This window comes from Kryptolebias marmoratus, linkage group LG7, assembly GCF_001649575.2.
Source record: "Kryptolebias marmoratus isolate JLee-2015 linkage group LG7, ASM164957v2, whole genome shotgun sequence".
Classification (NCBI taxonomy): domain Eukaryota; kingdom Metazoa; phylum Chordata; class Actinopteri; order Cyprinodontiformes; family Rivulidae; genus Kryptolebias; species Kryptolebias marmoratus.
The window spans coordinates 17,849,495-17,872,476 of record NC_051436.1 but is presented as its reverse complement, the minus strand read 5'-3'; the positions used below and the strand labels follow the sequence as shown (position 1 = coordinate 17,872,476).

At 40.1% G+C, this 22,982-nt stretch overlaps 1 protein-coding gene across 2 annotated transcripts in view; it reads right to left on the bottom strand.

The window, feature by feature from the left end:
- Window positions 1-5,256: 5,256 nt before the first annotated feature.
- LOC108239408 (interleukin-13 receptor subunit alpha-2-like) overlaps window positions 5,257-22,982 on the bottom strand; it is an 18,335-nt gene continuing 609 nt past the window's right edge. The window contains exons 2-10 of one of the 2 annotated variants that reach the window (XM_037976539.1): window positions 21,315-21,469; window positions 20,653-20,782; window positions 20,415-20,514; window positions 7,751-7,941; window positions 7,400-7,533; window positions 6,478-6,607; window positions 6,244-6,340; window positions 6,084-6,159; window positions 5,257-5,985 (exon numbers count right to left, since the gene is read on the bottom strand). In XM_037976539.1, coding sequence (XP_037832467.1) covers window positions 5,890-5,985; window positions 6,084-6,159; window positions 6,244-6,340; window positions 6,478-6,607; window positions 7,400-7,533; window positions 7,751-7,941; window positions 20,415-20,514; window positions 20,653-20,782; window positions 21,315-21,469 — 1,109 coding nt within the window. In that variant the 3' untranslated portion in view covers window positions 5,257-5,889. Of the gene's footprint in view, window positions 5,986-6,083; window positions 6,160-6,243; window positions 6,341-6,477; window positions 6,608-7,399; window positions 7,534-7,750; window positions 7,942-14,752; window positions 15,040-15,258; window positions 15,720-16,351; window positions 16,574-16,668; window positions 16,901-20,414; window positions 20,515-20,652; window positions 20,783-21,314; window positions 21,470-22,982 lie in introns of those variants that run through there. The other variant, XM_037976538.1, reaches the window with a different exon arrangement.

Here is a 22,982-nt window from a genome sequence, read left to right as displayed (position 1 = left end):
AAAAAAAAAAAAGAGTTACTTCCTAGAGATATTTTTGTCTCCCAATAACCAACACCAATCTTTGAAGCAGTTTGCAGCCTACATACAGTGGTGCTTGAAAGTTTGTGAACCATCCAAACATGGCCATTATTTTCTAAAGAAAAATTATAATAACCATGTAAAATGAACATCCAAAGCTCAAACTGTAGTGCGGACCTTCCAAATAAGGAACACAAAGAAGAAAAAGATACATATTTTTATTATTTATTCAAAAAAAGTATTTTATCCATCAAAAACAGAAAATCTGCCAAGTGCAAAAGTATGTGAACTGTTACAGTTAGTACCTTGTGGCACCTCCTTTTGCAGCCATTACTTCAACTAAACGTCTTCTGTAACCACAAACAAGTGTCTCACATCTGCTGTTTGGGATTTTTGTCCACTCTTCCTTGCAGAACTTTGCCAGTTGAGAGAGGTTGGAGGGACATCTGGCATGTACTGCCCGTTTCAGATCTTGCCACAGCATTTCTATGGGATTGAGGTCTGGACTTTGACTGGGCCAATCCAGAGTGCAAATCTTCTTTCTCTTAAGCCATTCTTTGGTCCTTTTGCTGGAATGCTTTGGGTCATTGTCTTGCTGCAGAATCCATTTCCGTCCCAGCTTCAACTCCCTGACTGATGGCAAGAGATTCTGGTCAAGAATTTGTTGATAGCCCTGGGAATTGCTGTTTCCCTGGATCATTTGGAGTCGTCCAGGTCCACAGGCAGAAAAGCAGGCCCAGACTTTCACATTTCCACCACTGTGTTTCACTGTTGGGAGGAGGTTCTTCTCTTTAAATTCAGTGTTTACTTTTCTCCAAACATGGCGCCTGTGATTGTGGCCAAATAATTCAATTTTGGACTCATCCGACCAGAGAATGGACTTCCAGAAAGCCTCTGGTTTGTCCGAGTGTTCTCTGGCAAACTTTAAACGTGCAGCTTTGTTCTTTCTTGAGAGCAGAGGCTTCCTTCTAGCAACTCTCCCATGAATGCCATGTCTATTGATATTTCGCCTGATTGTAGATGCATGTACATTTATCCCAGACGCTGACAGAGAGGTCTGCAACTCTCTGGAGGTGATGCGTAGGTTGGCCTTTACCTGCATTATTATTTTTCTGGTGCTTCTTTGTGAAAGTTTTGCCCTCCATTTGTAAATGATTTGTCTTACAGTGGATGGATGAAGCTGGAATCTTTTGGAGATGGTCTTATAGCTTTCCCCAGACTGATGGGCTGTCACCACCTTCTTCCTGACATCCTCAGATGTCTCCCTTCCTCTCGGCATTGTTGATCTGGTCTTTATGCCTTGACACAACAGTGGTTTGCTTGGTTTCCTCTCCCTTTTAACCAGTGCACCTCCAAACTTTTCCCAAGGACGTCTCATTTGATTAGTCTGCTTAATTGATTACTCAAGCACTCACATGTGCTTCACCTGAGTCTTTTACCTGATTGTCTTTATCAGTGCAGCTGTGGTTCATTTACTTTTGCAGATGCTCTGATTCCATTTTTCATTCAACTCACACATTTTCCTCAAAACAAGTGAATGGACTTGATGAACATAAACCTGACATTTCATATACAAAAACTGGTAATGAGAAAATAAGAAAATCGTGGTAAAAATAAAGAAAAATCTAAACTACTCAACTAGTTCACAAACTTTCAAGCAGCACTGTATATAGGATTTTTTTGTTTTTTACAGGTATTTTGTAATCACAGTTTCTCTGTGAGCCATCATTGTTAGGCCTAAGACATTGTGGCTCAGCCACTGTTTTCCTGTGAAAGGGTTTCCTCTGCTCAGACTTCTTGTTTTGCTCAGTCGAACGGAGCCAGGTGGTTTCCTGACTTTACTGTGGCACAGACTGGTTTCACATCCACCTTTTCTAAAATGTTCCCCATAGGATGTGGCAAGCTCCTTCCCTTTTGGCTGATGAAATTTGTAGTTCTCGGACAGTGTCGGTTTAAAACACGCTAGCACAGACATTAAAACATTTACTCATAGCAACTTGGTCAAAGATGTAAATATGCATGTCTGCTTTTGTGACTGAGAAACAAAAAATGGCCTTTGAATACCAAGGGTTATAATCTGTTGGTAGCTGCTGATATATACCCTTAGGGGGAAAATACACATGACCTCTATCATTCAAACCAGCAGTTGGTAAATGTTAAAACACTGTCTTGGATGTATGAATGTTTGTGTTGATTCAGTGCTGCTTTCCTAATTTAACGTTGAATAGCTGTCCAAAGAGGCCCCACAGAAGTAGTGTCTGATGAACAACTCTGCAATGCAGGACTTGTTAAAGAAAAAACAAAACCCTAAATATTCTCTGATGTGTGTGAATGTGACATATTAATATGGAAGGTTGTAACGGTACACATAAACCAATCAGTACACATTCGGTACAACAGGAAAAAGAAACAAAGGCCTTTTTTTCAAACATCATACAGAGCAAGGTAGGATTAGTCAACTGGTGACTTCATTTTAAAATTAAACAAATAAAATGCCATATATTAATGTCTTATTAATCCAAATTGAACTGGAAACAATGTCATGCAGGCCATCTGTCAAAGAAGGTTAAATTTCAAATTCCAAAACTGAAAAGTTTATTTTTGAAGAAAATAGTGCAAAAAACCCCCAACAAGGAGTGTTTGTTTATATTCATCTGACCTAAATAAAAGACAGTACATAACATGCTATCTCCAAATGTTAAAATACAAAAAATAAAATGTTAAAGTCACATTTAAGTTCTCAGGTAGCTGAGTGATAGGGTGCTGTTTATACATGGATGGTGCTTATTAAACACCAGATGACATATTGAATTCTGTTTCAGAGCAGACAAATAATGCCCCTTTTGGCTTTCCATACCTCCACCTCTCACTCTCCACTGCTGTTGCAGATGATGAACCCAAAACATTTCCACACAGTTATTTTAAACAAACACTGCCAAGCAATTCCAACCGTTCTTGCTTTCCTTTGGTGTAGAGTGCTTTAGATAACATGTTTGTCTGCTTTTCTGTGGCAATTAGCAAAGGGCAAGTTCTAAAAACGTGCCCTCTTTTAGATGAGAAAACCTGAATACGTCAGCCTGTGACTACCATATTCTTTGTCTGGTTGCATGCACCCAACCCTTCTAAAACACAGCCGGTTGTAGTAGTATCGTCCAAATCGAGTAATGAAAGTGATCAGCAGGGAAGATTCTTTTGACAAAGAAATCTGCCTGAATCCAGCATTGACATCCAGCTCCTGCACAATGTCCTAAGATGTTTTTGACTGAAGGAAGTGGATGTTTCTTTCTCAATGCTGATTTATTTAACTTAGTGAGGATCGTACATATCCTTTGACTGTGTGCTTGGGAACCACCCCCATTGGTGCACACCACTCTGTAGGTTCTCCCATTTTGGAGATGACTCCCTGTTGCTCCTTACGGTCAAGTTCATCTTTGACCTTTGGCAATATTGGGAGGGAAATGCACCTGAGCGTTGAGAGGAAGAGGGACTGTGCTCCAGGCTTTAGCACAAAGGTGTACTCACTCTCCATTTTTCCAAGTCCACTGAAAAACTTTGAGAACTCTTTCCTTACAGAGTCTATTGAATCCAAACTGATGTTGTCCACTCTGCCAACAAACTGTGGAGATATGGCAGCCATTCCGCTCAGCAGTGGCATTCTGAACCCTTTAACTACATAAATGTCCTCTTGAATCTGTTTCTCATTTCTGCTGAAGGTGGCTGTGAACATGCCCTTTAATTTTAAAAGTGGCTCTCCTGGCCCCCAGAGAACTTCTGCAGGTTTCTGCAGTCTTCTGAACCCGCCTTGAGAATACAGAGTTTCAGGGACAACTGTGACATCAGCACCAGTGACACTGTTTTGTGATTGTTCATCTGTATTTCTGTCATCTGTTGACTGAAGTTTTCTTTACCTGACAGTGAGCCCAGAAGGGCGACTTACTCATCAGAGTTCTCAGTCCTTGTGGCGATGTTTACATCAAAGAGTATTTTTTGATCTATAGATTCTTGCATAATGTCTCTTCTTTTCACACTGAATACTCACTGCTTCTATTGCTGGGCAGTGACACAAGCTGTGCATTGAGACGATCTGTCCCGCTGTGTTTTTGGTCTTCTGTCTGTCCTGTGACGAACGCTCTAAGTCATGTTGACGCGGGTGCACTCCTTCAAGCTACGCATTAGCTAAGTCTGCTTTAAAATAGACATTTAGCATTTCTCGCTGCCTTTCAAATTGCTTTGTCGAGCTCAGTTTGTAGCTGCTCTGATAAAACGTTTGTCCCTCAAACCCACTATGAATCTTTCACTATTTAATGACGCAGAAATCCATTGCTACAATATTCTGCCAGGGACTGCAGTGCTGTGTGGAAGCTGCCCACTGTCTCTCCCATCTCTTGCAGCCGCTGATTAAACTTAGCTCGTTCGAAGATTATGGTCCTGCGGGTCACTAAGTGAGCATCCAGCCTTGTCTTGACGGTGCTGTACTCACTTGCTCCCTTGGAGCTAAGATGGAGTAAAGCAATAATGCCCTTGGCTGGCTGCATCCCCCATTGTGTAGATGAGCGTGTTCACTTGGTTTTTGTCCGCTTGTGTTTCTAACCCTGAAGTGATGCCTAATCCATTTCGGACAATCTTCAGACTAGAAAGTGAACTTCTTTTGTGATGACTAGAGATGTGACGTTCACAAACGATCCAAATCCTTTAAACGGCTCTTTAAAACGAACGAAGGCAGCAGGGTCGCAGGCAATAAAGAATCGTTCATTTTCTTTTACCCCCTCCTTGTGTTTTTCCTCCTCAGATACAAACAAACACACTCTCCTCGATTGCTGTTCCACTGAGAGGAAGAAAAGGTGAAGAGGAGGAGTGCAGCAGTTTTCATAGTTGGTGAATTTGCGCTCAGGAGTGGATGGTACGTACATAATGACATGTGTTAAAGGTACGTAATGACTGGCAGTACCATGTGACTAATCGTTCAAAAGAAAGATGTGGATCTCTCTAGCTGTGACACTTGACACTTACTCTCTAGATCTCCCATCTCTGGCTGTGACACTTGAAAGTGGCTTATTTTAGGCCCTTCACCTTGCTAGCTTGATAACTTTAGCTTTTTGGTATTATGGCAAAAAAAAGCAACCACTTGATGCTCTTACATCAAATTTTATATTTGCTATTTCACGTCTGACACCATGTTATGATAAGTGTATAACCTACAGCGTAATTTATCTTGAAATGAAATGGAGTAGACAGTTCCATCAAGGCTTGTTGGCCTGCCTTTATTAAGCAACACACACACACAAGCACATACAAGTAATCCAAAAAAAGAGAAAACGTATTCAGCTACAGAATAGGAGTTCAGTTGTTTTTCTTTTACCCGTTTTTGGATTTACCATGGCCTGGATAACTGAGAATCTACACCAGCAAACACACACAAGGTTTCTACCCTGATATGTCACGTAATAGTACATATAATGCAACAAATGCATGTAATATTACAGCCCTATTGTTAATGGTGTTTGTCTTTCAGCTGCTCCCTTCTTCAGGGATCATACGAAAGATCTGGCACTTATTTCACACCTGATGCTCCTCTTGTCACAACCTGGGCTTGAACCCACAGCCTCAGGATTACAAGACTGACCACTGACCACCGAGCTACTACAGCTTTTTACAATGCAACTAAAAAAAAACAGTTCAGGCAGAATCGTTGGGTTTCTCTCCCTTCCCCTGTAGAGTACCCAGACTTGACTCATGCTATATCCTTAGGCTAAAAAAGTCTAGTTTAGTAGATCTGGATTACCAAACAAGAGTGAGTTAACCTTTCAGCAAAGTGTAAAAAAGCAGAAACTGTTTTGTCTTTATGGGAAGTGTGATTTGACAGTAGATGTGTCAACAGTGTGGTTTGTTGGTTTGGGTATCGGCAATCAGAGTGACACAACAGTTCTCCTTTTCCTCTGCTGGGACGTACAACTTATAAAGAGAGTTCTGAGGGGAGACAAAAGGAATAAAAACAAAGTCTTAATCTATAAAAAAATCAAACAAAGTTTTCTAGTTATTGTGATTATAACTGAAAAAAACTTTACCACATTGTTGTTGCCTAAATCATCACTGAGGAGATCCCGAGGTCCGGGTACTTTGGGCAGAATTCTGTCTTTATATCTGCATACAGAGACTTTGATGTCAGATGTAGACAAAAGACAATACTTAAAATGCAACTTAGATAAAAAAGACAGCTTCACTTACATCCAGAAACAACAAATCACAACAGCCAGGAAAGCAACCACCAGTGGGATAAAAATGGCTGCAAGTAGCCATGGATTAAAGCCCCCATCAGCAGGATCTAGAAGACAAGACACCAGGAGAGCCATGACATATTACTACCATGTTGGACATTTCAGGATGAAATTTAAACTCAGAACTTTAACAAGAAACCTAACTTAGATTAAAACAAAGAACAACACAGTTGAAGTATCATACCAAAGCACTTCTCATCACTTAGTGGTGTCTTGCCCTTGCCGATCTTGCTCCTTGCTTCAATCCATATGCAGTACTTGCAGTCAGGGACCCGCTTCAGCTGACATGATGTTGTGTCGTCACAATGAATTTCCTATGAAAGATAACAGCAGCATTAAATGACACATCTGGGATCACAGGTTTATCCTCAGGGGAAAAGGATCAAGTTCATAATTAGATTGCAGGATTGAAATGACCATTATATCTGATCTTAAAGAACATTAAATCAATTATATAAAACGTATATATGTATAAAATGAACCCATAACATAAATTTATTTTAGTGTTTGTGATATAAACATACCAGGTAAACTGTATGTAGTAGGTCTGTGCATCTCTGGCCTGTGGCCAATACTATACTTACTATGATACACTGTAAATTATCTAGTTCAATAAAGATACATGAGCAGCAATAAACAATATGTTTCAGCCCTTAGTCACAATACAATTCAGCATTTAGTCACAACAGTTGATCATTTGTACATCTATAGATTATTTCCCAAAAGTTTCATTCAAATCTGCCAAGTGGTTTATAAGATCTTTTGCTAACAGACACATACACAAACAGGCATAAACATTATTATCTCCCTTTTACCTTTTGGGAGTGGACAATAAAGATAGTCAGTGAATACATGGAGGGTCCTTTTTCTGTACTTGTATTTGTTTAAGGTATAAATGAGTATAAACCAGGGGTAGGCAATCCTGGTCCTCTAGGGCCACTATCCTGCATGTTTTCCTTGTTTCTCTGCTCCAACACACCTGTGGCACACCTAGCGGCATTCAAGGACCAGGGTTGCCTACCTCTGGTATAAACTAATCATCTGTTGCATTTGAGTAAACCAGAAACCATGTCAGTACACACATACTGTATTGTTGTGTCTCTTACCTTATTCTCAGCACATTCAGTGTAATGTATAACAAAGTTCCACGCTCCTAGCTGAAGCATTTCTGGAGGAACCCAGGTGATATCGAATGTGTCTACACTTTCTGTGACACTCCAATTGAGGGGAGGTGGTCTCACTGCACAGAGGAAGACATGACAGACATTACACCTGCTGAAAGATCTCTTGTATCTTGTGACATACACACACACACACACACACACACACACACACACACTGACCCAATGATAACAGCCACAACATTTCCAAGAAAGCACATTAAAAAACTAAAGGAGGAAGTGCACCATAATTCAACAGAATTTTCTCTTTAGGAAACTAAACCAGTTACTTCTTACCATCTTTTAAAGGATCCCGCCTGAAGGTGTTCCTAACCAGCGTGTTGTTGAGTGTTGCTTTAAACACAACATGGATATCGTCAGCAGTGCTCGCCTGGAGATGACAGCCAGTCTTCACGTCACCGGTGGAGTTGTACAACAAGCATTCCTGGATTTCTGTCACAGTACCTTCGCCGTTTTCTTTCACTAATCTTTAAAACATTAAAAAAAGACACTGTTTACTGTCATGCTTTACAGAATATATAAAATCCTGAAAGAGAATACTTTAAAAAAAAGTTAAAAATCTTTTGCTAAAATGGATATTTTCAGACAGACAGATTTGTCCAGGTTTTGCTTCAGAGTTAGGGTCATTAATGAATTAAAGGAGCAGCTTTTCCCTGGAGAAATGCTTTTCATTTGGCACTTTTTATGCCACAGTTTTATATTGCAAACTGAAAGAAGTGTAGCCCTTTTTGATCAAGCCTTGGAAAAACATCATGGGTAGTCTCTTGTGATTTTGCCAGATATCATGCACGTGTTTGATATGACTCTCAGCTACTACCACATCAAATATTAGCCTAGTATCTGTAAATCTGACTGAGTTGGAGCCATCTTTGTGCTGGCTATTGTGGACTGGCTGTGGCGGCAATCTTCAATTGGATTGAATCCAAAAGTTAATCAGTTATAGATGTACACTCACTGGCCACTTTATTAGGTACACCTTGCTAGTACCGGGTTGGACTCCCTTTTGCCTTCAGAACGGGATTAATCCAGGAGCTCAAGACATATCTAGAAACTAATATATCTACAGAAACAAGACCTCTGATAATATGGGACTGTGCCAAAGCATTCCTTCGGGGCCGCATAATTTCCTTCACGTCCGCGAGGAAAAAACAGAAGAATGCTAAACAAAAAGATTTGGAGGACAAAGTTAAAGAATTTGAGATTAAACATAAAAGACACGCTTCAGCTAAAATCATGAAGGAATTAAATGCAACCCACAGACAACTAAACAGTCTATTGTCAGATAAAGAAGAGGGCAACTTGAGATTCACTTATCAAAAATATTATGAATATGGCCAGAAGGCTAGTAGGTTATTGACATATAGACTGAGGAAACAACATTCCTCCAACATGGTTCATAAAATAAAATCCCAAGAGAATGTTGAGACAAAACCTGACAAAATAGCAGAGGCCTTTGCAAAATTTTACAAATTATTATATTCGGATACCGATACTTGCAGTAACGATCAAGAGCTTACAGATTTTCTAAATAACAAAAAATTGAACCACTTAACGGATGAGGCGCCTTTGAAATTAGATCAACAGATTGAGGAATGGGAGATCAAGCAGATAATTAAATCGCTTAAAAACAACAAAAGTCCAGGCCCAGATGGATTTGCCAACGACTTTTATAAAAATTTTATAGATCTTCTAGCTCCCTTGCTATTAAAAGCATATCATCATGCTTTAAAATCCAAAACTATAGCACCATCATGGACAGAAGCCACCATAGTAGTAATCCACAAAGAGGGCAAGGATCCTACAGACTGCCAGTCCTATAGACCTATATCACTGCTGAACACAGATCTACGCATACTCACTGCAATCCTAGCAAGACGACTTAACAAATTCATCACCCAAATCATATACCCCAATCAGACAGGATTTATTGCAGGCAGGTACTATGCTGATAATCTAAGACGCTTACTAAACCTAACAAATGTTCAAAAGGAAAGAAAGATTGAATCAGCAATCATATCCTTAGATGCCCAAAAGGCATTTGACAGAGTGTCCTGGAAATACCTAATTCATACTCTGAAACGTTTTGGATTTGGTCCACATTTTGTTGACTGGGTGCAAACACTTTACTTCTCTCCACAGGCAGCAGCTAAAGTTAACGGCTTTAGGTCTGATAGATTTCCACTAGAACGGGGGTGCAGACAGGGGTGTCCGCTCTCACCCCTTCTGTTCGCCATTAGTATTGAACCGCTAGCCCAAATCATCAGAGATGATGCTAATATTAAAGGGATAGAAATTAACAAGGAAGTACATAAAATCTCATTATATGCTGATGATGTAATATTGTATCTGGCGGAACCTAAATCAACAACCCCCCACCTAAAAGAGCTCATATCTCAATATGGATTTTACTCAGGCTACAAAATTAATATAGAAAAAATGGAAGCTATGGATGTAAACGGCACAATTTCAGATACCACAAAATTACAGAGTGGATTTAAGTGGCCCCAGAATGGTTTCAAATATCTGGGTATTTATATACTTCTATCTCTATGTGACCTTTATGAGGCAAACTATAGCAAACTTCTACGAGCCATTAAAAATGATCTGGAGCGTTGGGATACACTCCCTATTTCTCTGATAGGTCGTGTTGAAAGTATCCATATGAATGTTCTACCAAGACTACTCTATTTATTCCAGATGCTGCCCGTGGAGATTCCCAAATCTACCGTTGACACCTTAGATGAAATGATAACTGGATTTATTTGGCAAAAAAGCGTCCTAGAATCAGACTAACACCTCTGCAGTAATCTAAACCCAAGGGGGGCCTTAAACTCCCAAACTTAAAATGTTATTACTGGGCTGCACAACTTAAACCCTCATTAGTATGGCTACAGAATAGTACAGATACTCGATGGCTGGAAATAGAGGAAAGCATGTGCTCAGTACCACGGCTAACATTTCCCTTCTTAGATGCTCCTGCAAAGAAAATGTCAATCTGGACAAAAAACACCCTCAAAATTTGGAACAAAATACAACCAATTTTTAAGCTATTAAAACAGATCTCACTTTTATCAAGTATAGGATTTATGAAGATGTTTGCACCAAACAATTTAGATTCTGGGTTCAAAAACTGGTCTAATTATGGACTATCTCATATCCATCAATTAATTAAGAAGGGAAATTTCAAAACCTTTGAGCAGGTGAAAAGTGAATTTGGCCTCCCTAATACAGACTTTTATAGATACTTACAACTCAGAACCTTTGTGACGACACACAACAATTGGACTAAACTTCATGAACCTACACCTACAGAAAATTTCCAAATGGACATACAAAAGGGCAAGGGAAATAAAAAAGTAATCAGTAAAGTATATGACCTGTTTCTGTCTATGAATGTGCACGATTCCACAAACATAAAGCATTAATGGGAGACTGAATTGCAGGAATCAATAGCAGGGGACACATGGGAAGAAATATGTTCTGAAGCACAATTAACAACAAATTCTAATACATGGAGAGAATTCAAATGGAAAGTAAATGTCCGGTTTTTCAGAACGCCAGCAATAACTAGTAAAATGGGCCCAACACAACCCAGCTCATGCTGGAGAAACTGTGGGAAGCAGAACGAAAATCATATGCATATCTTTTGGTCTTGTCGTAAACTAAGTGTATTTTGGGAGGAGACTTTTGAAGCTCTCAAGATAATTCTCAGGAGAGATGTTCCAAAAACCCCCCTGGTGGGAGTTTTGGGAGCAATACCCGATGGAATAGACAGGAAAGGTCATAGATATCTTCTAAATATCTTGCTCACAGCACCTTTGAAATGCATAACTATCAGATGGCTGAAGCCAGGGCGTCCTACATAAAACACATGGATACAAAAAGTCTGGGACATTTATTTGATGGAAGAAATTACATATTTCCCAAGACTTCAAAAAACAGTTTTTAATATAAGGTGGAGCCCTATCATGCCCTAATTAATTCAGTGACACATTTACAGGATTGCCCTTTTGCACTCGCTGTATAGTCTTAGGTCGGGTTAAAATACCATTGACCATCTTACCTCAGAGGGGATTTAATCATGTGTTTTGTATTTATGTTATTTTGCTTTTATCTATCTTTTGAGTTCACTTTTTTGTTGTGTATTCATTATTACATTTGTCAGAACATTTGCTGTCTCATCCTCTTTTGTCAAGTCATAATGCAGAAGATACATGTCAGTAAGAGATAGAAGAATGTAACTGTGGAAATGTGTTGTTGCTAAAAATAAATAAAAATAAAGTAAAAAAAAAAGAACTGCCTTAATCCTTTGTGGCATAGATTCAACAAGGTACTGGAAACATTCCACTGAGAGTCTGGTCCATATTGACATGATAGCATCACACAGATGCTGCAGATTTGTCGGCTGCACATCCATGATGCGAATCTCCCATTCCACCACATCCCTAAGGTGCTCTATTGGATTGAGAGCTGGTGACTGTGGAGGCCATTCGAGTACAGTGAACTCATTGTCATGTTCAAGAAACCAGTCTGAGATGATTCTCGCTTTATGACATGATATAACATATCCTGCTGGAAGTAACCATCAGAAGATGGCTACACTGTGGTCAGAAAGGGATGGACATGGTCAGCAACAATACTCAGGTAGGCTGTGGCATTGACACAATGCTCAATTGGTACTAATGGGCCCAAAGTGTGCCAGGAAAATATCCTCCACACCATTGCACCACCACCACCAGCCTGAACTGTTGATACAAGGCAGGATGAATCCTTGCTTTCATGTTGTTGACGCCAAATTCTAACCCTACCATCCGAATGTCAAAACAGAAATCAAGACTCATCAGATCAGGCAACATTTTTCCAATCTTCTATTGTTCAATTCTGGTGAGCCTGTGCGAATTGTAGCCTCAGTTTCCTGTTCTCAGCTGACAGGAGTGGCACCCGGTGTGGTCTTCTGCTGCTGTAGCCCATCCGCCTCAAGGTTCGACGAGTTGTGCGGTCAGAGATGCTGTTCTGCATACCTCGGATGTAACGAGTGGTTATTTGAGTTACTGTTGCCGTTCTATCAGCTCGAACCCATCTGGCCATTCTCCTCTGACCTCTGGCATCAACAAAGCATTTGTGCCCACAGAACTGCCGCTCACTGGATATTTTCTCTTTTTCGGACCATTCTCTGTAAACCCTAGAGATGGTTGTGCGTGAAAATCCCAGTAGATCAGCAGTTTCTGAAATACTCAGACCAGCCCGTCTGGCACCAACAACCATGCCACGTTCAAAGTCACTTAAATCACCTTTCTTCCCCATTCTGATGCTCTGTTTGAACTGCAGCAGATCGTCTTGGTCATGTCTACATGCCTAAATGCATTGAGTTGCTGCCATGTGATTGGCTGATTCGATATTTGCATTAATGAGCAGTCGGACGGTTGTACCTAATGAAGGATTCATTAAAATCCAGTGAAGGGGAATGATGTGTTCGCATACACCTCAGAAAGTATGTAGTTGCACCTCCGTCTGTGGTAGACATACATCCAAGGATTATTTCCTGAAAATCTTATTAAGACACCTTCGGTGGTTTATGAGATCTGTTGCTAACAAACACACAGAGTTGACACCAAATACTTAATGGCAAACTTTTAAACAAAGCCAACCATAAACTTTTAGTGCTCAGATTATGACTCTCAGCTACCACCACACCAAATTTTGACTCAATGTCAGCAAGTGTCTTTCAAATCTGTCCTGTGGTTCATGAGACATTTTGATAACAGACAAACTCAAGGGCAAATACATTGTCGCCCGCCTTTTGCCTTTGAGCAATAATTATCAATTGGGTTAACAAGTAAAATACATTAATCACTGAAATTGTATTTCTAAAATAACTTTCTGGCAGTGGCAGTAGATCAAGAGGCTGAGAGTAATAATATTCTCTCATGAAGCGTGATTCTGACACATCGGATTTAATATGAAGGAAAAAACTAAACAAAACAATGATTCAGACAGAAGCAGCAAAGTTCAATTAAACCCCAGCAGGTTTTGCCTTAACTGCACAACAAGATGAAGAGAAGACGCTTCATCCATCTTCATTCATATCGATGATTTAAGTGCACTAAAATACAGAGAAGTACATCGTTATCAGCTGGTGATGCTCATAGTAGTTAGCCTGGTAATTGAGCACAACAATCTGCAAACTCTACTGGTTCTGAGGTGCAACTGGAACTCGGTAAATCGGGTGTGATGTTGTTCCATCAACCCAGGTCCAGTTCACAGGGCAAATGGTGCTCAGCATAAGCGTTACTCAAACAGGAGCAAGAAGGGCTTCGGTAGGAAACAGCTGGAACCATCAGTGCTGGCTGATGTACATCAGGTTCATATTTACAGAAGAGCATTTTACATTACATGTACCATTTTTACACCACAAAAATCCTAAAACAAACTGAAATTACACGTAACAACGAACCTTTTCTTAGGAACAAGGTGAACCTGTTTGCCTGAAATGTCTGTTTGTGTAGTGTTGGCTTCACCAGGATGTTTTTCCTGAAAAAGTGAATCTCATGTGTGCCAGAGTACACCACAGAGGAGCTAAAGAGTCAAAGTGGAACAATGTAACACATTCAGGAGTATCACACCACAGCCACTATTTACTTTGATTTGCTGGCAGTGTCTTTATGTTCAAACTAAGTTTATACAGCTGCGCAAACGAGGAAACAAGTTTTTCTGCAAACCCATGAAGTCACAAATATACCATGCAAACTGTCTGAAAGCTAGAAGTTGTTACTTTAAAAAACTGAGCTGAGAATGTCAGGCTAAGGGTTGTACGGTGGTGGGGTGGTTAGCAGACCCGGCTGCAGAAACAATTCAAAGGGGGGGCATTCTATTTTTTCAAGGGGGCACATTTTTTTCAACAAACATTTTATTTGCTTCAAGTTGAACAGCGGCTCTGTGACCACCCCTAATACAGTGCTGTGAAGAAACAATCTCAATAAAATCACAAAATCTAAACAAAAAAAGAAAAAAAAAAAAGAACAAGACAACCCAACCTGTAGAGCTGTGTTCATTCAATTAAAAGTCAAACATAAGCATAAACATACAGTGATAAATATAAGCACTAGTTTCAGGCTGAACACTGTGACTGAAGTGAACATTCATGCTAGGAGGTTTAACTACAACAACTGGGGAGCACAAGGAGCAAAACAAAGAAGTTTTACTCTTCTGCCTGCAAGAAACATCATTTTATGTGTGAGGTAGGCGGGGTGGGGGAAACTAGAAAGGGGTTTACTCCACCTTTAGTAGAGTGGCAGGCGGCGTTTGTGTAGTGTGTGAAACCTTCTCAAAACACTGTCCTTCCATTCATTCCTAAATTTCCGAGTCAAGTCCTTCTCAAATGCCAACTGGATCAGATTTGCCTTGCGTTGATGAAGCATAGTTTGGCGATGCTCTGTGAAGACATTTTTAAGAGTGGAAAACGAATTTTCACATGATGCGGTGCTGGCTCCAAACGTCAGGCCATGTTTAAAGGTTGCAAAGACAGTAGGCATTGCTTCCAATGGCTTCTGGAACTGCTTCAAAATCTGTAAGGATTAAGAATTAAGATTAAAATCAATATAATTACAATTAGAATGATTCCCCAAATAACAATATAAATTGTATGAAATATTATGTTTAACAATAAATTCTCATCTCAATTAACCAAATCATGTTAGGTTTGATGTGTGATTTTTATGACAGTTTTATGAAGGCCTGATGCTGAAAAATACCAGTTTACTTTAAAGGCCTATAGTCTTAATCACCTGTTTCATTGTCCACTTCTCCCCATCTGGTGGAGAAGACTCTTTCATTTGTGTCACTAGGAAGTTGCGGGCCACCTCAAATTCAGAGTCCACAGCAGGTGTCTTGGTGAGGTCAAGTAAGGGCTTCACCTTGCTGACATCCAAGAAGGTGGCTTGCGCAGGATCCAGGGCATTGAGTGCCTCCATCAGGTCACAATTATGTTTCCCAAAGCGATTGTTCATTTCCTCACATACTGAGTCTATGCAACTATAATAAATCCTGCGTAGTTCTGTTTCATTATTACAATCTACAGGTGTTCTTATTTCCTCAACAACAAAGTCAGCAAAGGCAGAGTTTTGTGAACATCTTCTCTTTGATGGCCTTGTTGTGATGTTGTCACACTGTGCTAGGATTGCCTGGAATTCTGTCTCAGTGCGAATATTCTGAAGACAGGTCATTGCACTGCTGATGAGCTGGATACCTAGAAGACAATACAATACCCCCTGTTGTTACTGTACAGAATACACAGTTGAAAGTGTAGTATTGCATGAAAAGACATAGAGAAATGAAACAACAGAAATCCAGTCATAGACTATCCAGCCAACGTTTGTGTAACATACACATCAAAACAATTGTTCCTGTGGGGATGCCCAAGAAAATTTTAAATCATTGTATTTTAAAAAGATATTATAAGTGAACAACTGTACAACCTTAAGAAATTAACTCTGCCATTTCAAAAGATTATATACAGTTGATTGGATTTCAAGAGAATACTAAAATGCAATTTATTGCAAATCCTTTAAAAATGGGTAATGAGTTTAACTTATATCACAAACTGCTTCAACCGAACCAGAAATACAGCTGGAGCAATACATTCCATTTTTACTCTATTTTGCTGTTTTTATTTAACTCTTTTTAACATGTTTAATGTTCATTGTGAGGAACTTGGTGTATGTAACTCTTTGCTGTAAAGTGATGTGAGCTGCTTTACTTGTATGTAAGGTTCTATACAAATAGTTTATCATTGTTATTGTAAATACACTATAATTTTGCTCATAAGCAGATATCGTTTTTGCACAGTCTGCATTGAAAATAAATGTTATATTTTTTCACCTGTAAGCAGATCCATGTCTTCAGATTGCAACATCTTGTTTGGGGGATCAAGATAAGCAAGGATTTTTTGCACCATCTCAGCAATGAATTTAAAGCTGGGCTCAGACATGCTCCTCGACAATCCTGTTGCTTCAATGCGCAGATCTGCTCCAAATGCCCGGTTGTTGCTGATCTCTCGGAGCAGTATGGACAGATCATCAAATGATTTCAGAATGACAGAGACTGTAACATAGAGAAAATAAATCTTAATATGTTCAGATAGCAGAGTTATTCACACAATACAGAATTATCGGTTAAATTAGTCCAAATTAACATACCTGTGGCAAAATGTCCACTCCATCGTTGGTCCAATAGGCGCTTGAGTGTCTCTCCTTTGTAGAGAATGGCAACAGTTGGTTTTCTGCAGAACTTGTACAGCATGTTACACACACTGAAGAAGTCCATCACAGCCTTTTCAACTGCCAGGGCATGGGTGACTACCAAATGCAGCTGATGATTATAACAATGGACATACGGTATCTCTCTGTCCAGTTTTTGCTGCAGCAGTTTCTGTACCCCTCCATGTTTACCTGACATGAGTGAGGCACCATCATACACCTGACTGAGGATTTTCTCAGGTTTCAGGCCAGCTCTGGTCAGTTCTTCTATGATGGTGTCAGTCAGTGTAACTGCATCTCCTTGGTCAGCAGTGGCTATTGAAAGGAGGCGCTCAGTCGGTTCGGACAGTTTGTTCACAAAACGGAGAATTATGGATATATTCTCTCTCCCTGTTGGATCTCTGGTTCTGTCTGCTTTTAATGTGTAAAATGATTCACCAACTTCTTTCACTATGTGCTCTCTTACTAAAGCACTCATCACATCTATTAGGTTATTCTGAATGTCATGACTTGTGTATGTTGCATTGCGAGGGATCGTTTTTGATATCCCTGCTAATTCAGCATCTTTCCTTAATGCAAACTCAAATAAAGACAAAAATAGTCCACATCCATCCTCATTCATGCCACTGTATGCATCGTGGTCACCTCTAAAAGGCAGTTGGTTCACAGCAAGGAACTCCACAACATCAATAATTGCAGATAGATAATATCTGTTGCGCTGCAGTTGATCGTTGTTAATTAATGTTGAGATTTCCTTGTTTGTGTGAGTTCGTTTTTCCTTGTCCCTCCACATAGCCTCACAAGCTAAGTGCTCTTTGGAAGCAGCATGTTTGTTTAGTCCCTTTCCAGCTTCCACTGCATGCTTCCAGTTGTGGAAACCAGTCACACTGAAAGTTAGATCACTGTTTCTGGATCCTTGTCCCTGAAACATTCTGCATGGGTAGCAGTATGCAGCATCTGCCTGAACTGAATACTCCAGGCAGGTAAAACGCCCATACCATGAACTGCAGAATGACCTTTTTATCCCAGAGAAAATGTGTGAAGGAAAACCCTTCAGAAGTGGTCTTTCGGGGTTTTCTGTGCCAAGGTCACTAGGCTGGAATGGCCTGTTGACATTCCTCCTCTCAGCTGTAATGTTACCACAGACTTCACTGTTGTTATTATTGACGTCGTCACTCACGTTTCTTCCGACTGGCTGAGCACTGCTCGGTTCTGCTTCTTGTGCTCCCTAGCTGCTGTAGCTAACCCTCCTAGCATGAATGTTTACTCCAGAGTTGACTTCAGTGCTTACGTTTCCAACTGAAATGGATGGTGCTGCTTCCTGTCCGCTCTCATTTTTTCCACTGTCAGTGTAATTCGTTGTCCTCTTGTTTTTTTGGAAAAAAGTCTGAATATCCATGATACACGGACAATGGTGAGCGTGACTGTTTCTGTTTGAAAACAGCTAGTTTGCGCATTAAGTCAGTGACCCGCCCCCCTCGAACTGTAGTTGGCTAGAATGTTGCCTTGGCTTCATTGATTGGCTGAATTGTTTGACTGACAAACAGAGATAGGAAAAATAGAAAGATGTACACTCAGAGATAGATTAAAAACAAACAAACAAAAAACTTCCCGTGTCCAGTCAGGGTGGGCACAGCTGACTCTGTGGGGGGGCAATGTCCCTCAATGCCCGCCCATGCCGCCGGGTCTGGTGGTTAGTACTGTCCCCTGATACTAAGAAGGTCTAAGGTCTGAACCTCAGCTGCTTTTGCCCCTGCATGTGTGGGTTTTCTCCAGATACTCTGATTTCTTCTCCCAGTTCAAAAACAAAAGTGATTTTTAATTGACCTCAAGTGTTAGCGTGCATAGCTGTTCGGCTTGTCTCTCTGAGGTTCTTCAAACTTGTCTTTTAATATCATTTCAATTTTTTTTAGCTATATGATTGCAAAAAGATAGCGTTAAATACAGCAGTGTTGTCCAATCCTGGTCCCGGAGGACCACCATACTACATGTTTAGGTGTTTCTCTGCTTTGACACATCTGATTTGAATGACTGAGGGATTAACAGGACTCTGCAGAACTTGAAGACCTGCTGAAGAGCAGGGAAACAACTAAAACATGAAGGATAGGGGCCCTCCAGGACCAGGATTGGACCCCACTGCTGTAGGTCCTCCTGCTGAGCTGACAGGACCTCACACAAGCAGCAGTTATTACCTCGATGTCTCTTGTTTAAAAGAAAAACATCTATTTCAGCATTTTTCTTTGTTTTTGTTTTAAAACTGGGCTCTGTGTTGTCACAAATTGATTTATGCTTCTTTATTTCCTCGTTTTGCATCTGTTAACAGGAACAGAATGAAGCTCTTGAAGAGTTGCATCAATAACTTGTGACAATAAAATGTGACTCAAATGGCTCTGAACCTCGTTAATGTCAAAGTAAAAATGTTATCAGCAGACCTTTTGAACACTGCTGCTCACTGACAGCCCTCTGTGGGACTTCTGCATGTGTATTTGAGTGAAGAGCGGGTAAATAAGACTGAATCAGACCAGACACACCCTAATACCAGGTATGAACAGTCATACTTGTGACTGAATCAGCCAGAGTGCGTGTTACTACAAGGTCTGAAGATGTTCTCGGTAATGTTAACACTAAAGAAAAGAGCTGTTTTAAGACAACAGCAATCCATGTTGGCCATGGCCACATTAGGACTAGCTGTTAGCTCGTCGGTCTGGTCAGAATTAAAAGTTTGTTTCTCCAAACTGAGGTCGTTCAAAGACAGCAGGTGAGATATTATTTGTTTATAACCTTTTCACAAAACCCCACTTCAAAGGATCTGAACTTTCACTTTAAGTCACGATATCCCTGAGCTCTTATGAACCATCAGAGATCACAGAGTGTCAGCTTTTTCATCAGATACATTTTAAAACATGACTCAGGTTTCAGAAACACACGTCTCCCACAGCAGCTAAAAGCCAAACTGACATCTAGAGCAGTGGAGACGTGTCCTTTGGAGGGACTAATCATGCTTCTCTGTCTGGTAATCAGATGGATGAGTCTGGGTTTGGCTGCTGCCAGGAGAACGGTTCTTGTCTGACTACATTGTGCCAAGTATAAAGATTGGTGGAGGGAGGATTATGGTGTGGGGTTGTTTTTTAAGAATTGGGCTCGACTGCTTAGTTCCAGTAAAAGGAACTCTTAATGCTTCAGCATATGAAGACATTTTGGACAATTTCCTGCTCCCAACTTTGTGGGAACAGTTTGGGGATGGCCCCTTCCTATTCCAACATGACTGAGCACCAGAGCACAAAGCAAGGTCCATAAAGACATGGATGATGGAGTTTGGTGTGGAAGAACCTGACTGACCTGCACAGAGTCCTGACCTCAACCTGATAGAACATCTTTTGGATGAATTAGAGCAGAGACTGAGAGCCAGGCCTTCTGTCCATCATCAGTGTCTGACCTCATAAATGAGCTTCTGGAAGAATGGTCCAAAATTCCCATAAACATTCCTAAACCTGTGGAAAGCCTTCCCAGAGGAGCTGAAGCTGTTATAGCTGCAAAGGGTGGGCCAACATCATATTAAACCCCAGGGATTAAGAATGGGATGTCACACAAGTTCAGATGTGTGTGAAGGGAGACGAGTGAATACTTTTGGCAGTATAGTCTATATATCACGAGTCAGAATATAGATAATAGATTTGTGAACGTACTTATAGAAAAAGTGAAGATCAGTTGTTTTACTGGCTGGGGACCAGGAACAGTAAACCTTTTTGAGTGCGTAGCTGTAGCACTCCAAATCCATTACCAGCTCTGAGAGGAATACAAACACAGACAGAAACATATTTTACTCAAAGGTTACTTGAGAATAACTTGTTACTCTTCTCTGCAGTAAAGTACTGAAACTTAAAGACCAGAAAAGAATCATTGTACAGGGTAATGGGTACCTACCTGGGTCTGTGACTTCAAAGACCAGCGGTTCACTTTGACCTTCATTACAAATAGTTTGTAAAGAGAACTGCAGAAATCCTCCCTCCATGATAATGAAGTCACTGAAAGATATTTTATTGTAGGAGATCTCCTACCAATAGGGAGAAAAAGAAAAAGTGAGGAAAAATGTGCAACACTGGGGAAAAGTCTGAGGAAAAGATGTTTCACTGTCAACAGAACAGATGTGTTATTATGCTGTTTGTTGGAGCTCACTGGAAAAATGTGCCTCCTTAAACTATGACTCTGTGTTCACATTTAGATATCGACTCCCATATTTATATTATCAGACAGGACAGGACATTTTGCTGCTGTTGCTCAGGAGATCACCATCTGTGATCACATTTAAAAACCCTCCTATGAACCAATGTCTGCCTAAAACACAACTTCTATGTATAATTAGAGATGCTGAGGTTTCCTAAGTCAGTTTCAGCTTTTTCAACAAAATCATTCAGCCGTCATTCACACTGCATTTTGGCACAACATTCAATTTCTGTATATATTTTTTAAAGCTCGTGGTTAATTTCACTACAGAACATTTTTAAAAACTGACATGTCCTGTGATTATAGCCTTGATCAAAAATCATCATCTGGCACTCTCTTTATTTACGTACATGATTACTTACAGTGTAAACTTCACTGTCCTCCTCCTTTGTTTTCAGGATCCCTTCATATTTGCAGTTTGTCATCGGATGCTGAGGCTGAGGTGGTTCCCAGGAGAACTGTGGCCAGAAGTCACTTTGCCACTCGATGGACAGATGTTGTGGCTGTGGGATTTCACCTTTAATGTGGACAACAAGAAATGTAAGAAGTCTTTAGGTGGCTTCTTGGTCACTGACACTTGTTTTGTTTTTTAGTCAGTCCTCAGGAGTTCTGAGACAGTTCCTGTTTGACAACCCAACTATAACAGAGGTGGTATGCATCAAGAAATACTGATCTGGATGAACCAGGAAACAAGCAGAAAGTCCTGTGAGGAAAATCAGTTCCAGGAAGAAACAACCCACCCCCACCTCACAGATACTTATACACTCAGTTTGTTTGTTTTAGGGGCTTACACTATGAAAAAAAGTAAATTAAAGATCTCACAGAAATCAGTTAGACTCTTGCTTCTTTTTGCCCAACATCAAAATCCAGCATTCAAAATCTTGGTGTAATATTCATTTCATCTCTTGGCTTTGACTCCCATGTAAAATCTGCCTAGTTCCTGTTTCTTTCATTTAAGGAACATTTCTAAAGTGCAACATATGGTCTCTCTTGCTGAACTGGAAAGAATAATCCCTGCATTTGTGTCATCACGTTTAGATGATCCATTGCTAGATTATTAGATTATTGCAATGCCCTGTTTACTGGTTTGGATAAATCCTCTCTTTCACGCTCCAAGCCAAACAAAATGCTGCAGCCAGACTACTGACACGTTCCAGGAAGCGAGCTCACATCACCCTCATTTTATATTCTTTACACTGGCTACCAGTAGATTTTAGGATTGGTTTTAAAATTCTTACACTAACATGCAGAGCTCCGAACAGTCAGGCCCCAGATTACAACATATACTGCTGCTCCCTGTCTTTGCTCAGAATCCTTTAGTTGTTCCTGGGGACCAAGGTGGACCGAGCCTTTTAATCAATGGCACCAAGGCTGTAGAACAGTCTTCCTCTACAGGAGAGGTGTCAAACTCAGATACCAAAGGAGATCAAAATTCAAAACTTGGTCATTGCCGAGTGCCAATCTTGATCAAGATTTACTGGAATAATACACAAATTAACCTTGGTTTTAGATGTAATATGTCAAATTACTCATATAGAAATACCAATTACCTTTTCCCAGTGACAAATTAGACAGATTTTAGAACAAACATGTTTAAATGAACTATGAAAAATAGCAAAAAATAGCATTCATTTCTTATGCCGAACTCTCTATCATCAGCTTTTAAATGATTTTTCTTAGGAACATATTTGATCACAATCCTTTAAACCAGATCTGAGCACACAGCTACTAACATTTAACTTTAAAACAAGAAGAAAAAACAGAAAAAGATGACAAACATTAAAGCAGACTCGCCTTACTCTGTTGCACATTAACTCAAGTCAGACACCCAGTTAATGTTCTTTGTTGCTTTTTTCTCGCAAAACTGAAGTTTACTGAGAAAGGAAGTTGTAACTTTCTTGGCTTCAAAGTAACTAAATACACTCGGAGTTTCAGGCAAAATGAGAAGCAATGGAGACTCGATCTGTCACAAAGTGAAGGGCCTAATCAAATTTAAAACGTTATCTTCTGGGTCAGACAAAATGTTACCA